Raw genomic sequence first — 4,619 nt, 5'->3', positions numbered from 1 at the left:
TCTTCTTCTTCTTTTTTTTTTTTTTTTTTTTTTTTTTTTTTTTTTTGAGACGTTTTTGCTATAGGGCATATGCACTCACCAAAAGAGAGAGAGAGAGAAAGTGAGAAATCACTCCCCCTGGGGGATGGCCACATCACAATCCCTTCTCCTCCATTCTTTTCTCAGGATCTTGGGCATGCATGCACACGCACCTTGCGTGAGTTGAAGCCACCAGGTCCAGGACTCGAACTGTGGTCAACTACATGGGAGTCCAGCGACATAGTCATTATGCCACCTGCTGGTCCCAAATATTTAGGTATTTCTACAACAGAAAAATTTTAGACCTTTACCTGGCTTTATAATGCTTCCAGAAACATGATCTTATTAATTACATTTTGCATAGACTAATTATACAAGCTGTTTCGGGGCAAGTGGACAGTGGAGCAGCAGCAAAGCACACATGCTACAAAGCTGACCCACTTAGGAGGGTCCCAGGTTCATGTCCAAAGACCTCCCTGGCTCAGGCTAGGGAGGTCAATCATGACATTGAGGTCCTGTTGGACATACCGTCTCTGTCTCTATCACTCATGGAAAAAATAAACTTATTTTAAAATGCTGTTGGGGGGCCAACAGGTGGCATGAAGGTTAAGGCAGCCGGATCCTACATGGCTGACTCTGTGGTTTAAGTTCTGGACCCTGTGACTTGAAATCATGCCAAACGTATGTGCATGCATGCCCAAAATCCCAAGAGGAGACTGGAAGAGAAGGGACTGTGGTGTGGCCAGCCCCTGAGGGGTGATTTCTCACTTTCCCCCCCTCTCTCTCTGGGGCGATTTCTCTCTCTCTCTTTCTCTCTCTGCCTCTGTTTCTCTCTGGCAAATGCAGATACACTCTACCACAAAAACTAAGCAAATTAATTAATTAAAATCATGTTTTGGAACCCCCAAGCTCAAATTAACTGTCTGGCAAAAGGAATCCTTATACGTGTTACTTTTTTTTTAAGAAGAATTATTTTTACTTAATTATTGCTGGTTCCCCTGGCCCATTTTTTTAAAATATTTTTTTAAAGAATTATTTTTACTTAACTTTATTTATTTATTTTAATTTGACCAGAGAGGAAGAGAGTGACAGTGTTAAGAGAGAGAGAAAGTGAAATCCTTATATATGTTATTTATTTGAGAAGTCAGGGACCAGAAGTTAGTGTAATGGCTATGTTGCTGAACTCACATGTAGCTGACCGCGGTTTGAGTCCCGGACCTGGTGGCTTAAACTCACGCCAGGCGCGTGTGCGTGCGTGCCCAAGATCTAGAGAGGAGAATGGAGAAGGGATTGTGGTGTGGCCATCCCCCCTAGGAGGTGATTTCTCGCTTTCTATCTCTCTGTCTCTCTCTGTCTTTCTGGCGAGCACAGGCGCCCTATAGCAAAAACCTCTTTTAAAAAAAAAAAAAAGAGAGAGAGAAGTCAGCCTAAAATTAAAAAACATCACCCATCACTGATAATCCATACCTAGACAACTAGAGGCAAAAAAGAACTCTTCATTAAGTCATAAGAATATGAGCACTGAAGTAGGACCATCAGTTACTAGCTGAGTGAGTCTAGATACGTTACTTAACTGTCCTGTGTTCAGTTTCCTCATGTGTAAAATGAGTAAGTGCCTACCTCAAGTTTTTTCAGGGATTCAATAAACTAAACCATGTGCATGTTTATGAGAACAACTAGCTCATAGTTAGTACTCAAAAGTTATTAGATATGATTCTTTTTATTATGGCTATTCAAAAATGGTATTCTGGAGCCAGCTCCATGCCCTGGTGGTTGAGTGAGCTGGATCTCACATGGCTAACCACACAGTTCAGGTCCCAGGCCCTGCATCTTGGAGAACATATGCATGCCCAAGGTCCAACAGAATAGAGAGGTGGAAGAGAGGGGATTTCCACATGACCATACCCCATTGGGGGATGCTTTCTCTCTTTCTCTCTGTCTCTCTCTGGTGAGCATATCTGCCTTCTGGCACACTGCGAAAAATTAAAAATAAAAACAGAAATGCTATTTTAGTACGATACAAAACCCACGTAAACACATCCTCAGTTTCATACTTCTACGTTCAACTTTATTTTAATTGAGCCTAATAAGTTAGTTACATTTTTTGTTAAAGAATTATTTTATTTAACTTTATTCATTTATTTATTTTTAATTTGACCAGAGAGAAAGTGAGAAAACAAGCCGTCAGGTCGGTACTCAAACCATGTGGGATTCCAACGCCCTTAACCACCATGCCACCTGCCAACCCCAATATTAATTACCTTTAATTAGAAAATTAAAGATTAATGGGCGGGACCAGCAGTTGTGTAATGGCTATGTCGCTGGACTCTCATGTAGTCGACGACCACAGTTCAAGTCCCAGATCCAGTGTCTTAAACTTATGCCGGGTGCGTGTGCATGTATCCCCAAGATCCTGAGAGGCGAATGGAGGAGAAGGGATTGTGGCGTGGCCATGCCCCCTGAGGGGTGATTTCTTGCCTTCTGTCTCTCTGTCTCTCACTCTGGCAAGCGCGCACGCCCTATAGCAAAAACGACTCAAAAAAATTAAAAAGAAAAGATCTTAAGGGGTCCAGCAGGTGATGTGGTGGTGAATAAGGTGCTGGACTACCACATGGCCAACCACACTTCAAGTCCCAGGCCTGGCAGGTTGCTTTCTCATGCTTCCATTCCACCCCATCGCCCCTCATCTGGGGGCAATGAACAAACATGCCCTATAGCAAATTTAAAATAACAATAATAAAATTAAATAAATAATTCTTAAAAAGAAATCTTAGGGACTAGCAAGTGGTATGGTAATTAAGACACTGGATTGGGGCTGGCAGGTGGAGTGGTGATTAAGGCAGCTAGATTCCCACATCGCTGACCGTGGTTTAAGTCCCAGACCTGGCAGCTTGCTTTCTCACTTTCCTTCCCTCTCTGTTTCTCAAGTCAACTTCAACATTATATATATATATGAGACAATAAATAAAGTCAAGTAAAATAATTATTTAAAAAAGAGACATTGGATCACACAGAGCAGACTACAGAGTCTCAGATACAGTGGCTGGAAAAATATGCCTGGCACATGTACATGCGTGCCCCAAATCCCAAGAGGAGAATGGAGGAGGAGGGGTCGCAGCATGCATCCCCTCTGGGAAAGTGATTTCTCACGTTCCCTCTTTATTTTCACGTTCTCTCTCTCCCTCTCTCTCCTACTCTCTCCAGTGAGCTCACATGCCCTATGGTAAACTTAAAATAAATAAACAAAAATAAAGAACTATCTTAGCTCTCATGTTCATAAAGTTTTGCTAACTTATTCTATCTCTTGGATAATATAAGCTACTTACCAAAGCTTTATCCGCTCTAATCAAGTAAACTCTAAATTAACTTCAAAGTTGACAAAAATCACCCATTTTAAGTTTAAGCAAACTTCTCTCTAAATACTACTATCACTATTGATCACAAGCCTTTACTAGTCAACAGGACTCTCTCCTCCTTCTAGGGACACACCCATTCATCGGAGTATCATCTCCAATCTAGCCACTTAATGGTTCAATTACAACTATTGGGTTGTCGAAAAAGTCATGACACATTTTTGCATAGAAAACACATCAGGAATTTTCCAACAACATAACAGAATGTTTGGGCAACAATACACACAAAGTCCTAGGTACCATGGAGAAGTACTGGGAAGGTTCCACTGAATGTCTTACTCACTCTATACATTAAAAAAAAAAAAAAAAAAAAAAGACAGTGAGTCACTTGGATGCAAAATCTCTAGTCATTTTTAAGTCAGTGATCTCAAGTCAGCAGAGAGCTGCTTAGCAAATTCACTGAAGACCGCTACTGCCTACATGTAAGGAAACAGTAAGAATTCAAAAATGAGAAATAAATCACAAATCACTATACCCCAATAAAAACAGGATTTTCTCTCACATGCAGAACAAAATTCTACCATGAAAGAAATGAGTTTGAAGGCTACTTAATTTCCTGCTAAAGAAACTGAACAAAAAGATGCCAAGAAAATAAGACTGAAAGTGTGTAGATGCAATTTCATGTTCCTTTATTCCAACGAAAAATAGTAACTTCACCCAGCATTTCAGGTACAATCCATTTATAGCACTTACCTGCAGCTTGTCCAGTCTTTGCCAGGAGAGACCCCAGTTCCAGGATGCTCTGCTCTTTGACCTGCACTGCCTCCTCATCATTTTCCTGAATGTCACGCTTCACTGGGAGAGGAAAATGCAAACTCTTAAAATCCGACCCAAAAATATGAAACTAAGGAAAATTTCAACCTAACAAGACCCATGATAAGGTCAAGCATATTTACCAAAAGACAAATTTTAGAGTAAGAGAAAAAAAATCCAAACCAAAAAAAAAAAAAAAAAATAGATCAGATATATGTAGAATCATAAAAACTCTTTTAGTTTAAGTATGTCTTTTCATTCTATCAATCAGAATTTCCCTTAGCCACATACACTGACACTGCTTTTGTGGTCTCTTGGTTAAAGCAAAATTAAAAACAAGTCCTTCATACTTAAGGCTAAGTCACTACGGTAAGTGAAGACATTAAACAGGCCTGTGCATTTATCTGCCACAAACTGAAATCAAAGAATCAAGTC

At 40.2% G+C, this 4,619-nt stretch overlaps 1 protein-coding gene across 1 annotated transcript in view; it reads right to left on the bottom strand.

Moving 5' to 3' along the window:
• PSMD11 (proteasome 26S subunit, non-ATPase 11) overlaps positions 1–4,226 on the bottom strand; it is a gene marked incomplete at its 5' end in the record, with an annotated part of 54,343 nt that extends 50,117 nt beyond the window's left edge. Inside the window, 1 exon segment of the mRNA XM_014590110.2 lies at positions 4,125–4,226. Within this exon segment, the coding sequence (XP_014445596.1) occupies positions 4,125–4,226 (102 nt within the window).
• Positions 4,227–4,619: the final 393 nt, after the last annotated feature.

The sequence above is a fragment of the Tupaia chinensis genome, unplaced genomic scaffold (assembly GCF_000334495.1).
Source record: "Tupaia chinensis unplaced genomic scaffold, TupChi_1.0 Scaffold000407_1, whole genome shotgun sequence".
Taxonomy (NCBI): Eukaryota; Metazoa; Chordata; class Mammalia; order Scandentia; family Tupaiidae; genus Tupaia; species Tupaia belangeri.
The sequence above is the reverse complement of the archived record's forward strand: the minus strand, read 5'-3'. Positions and strand labels throughout refer to the sequence as shown.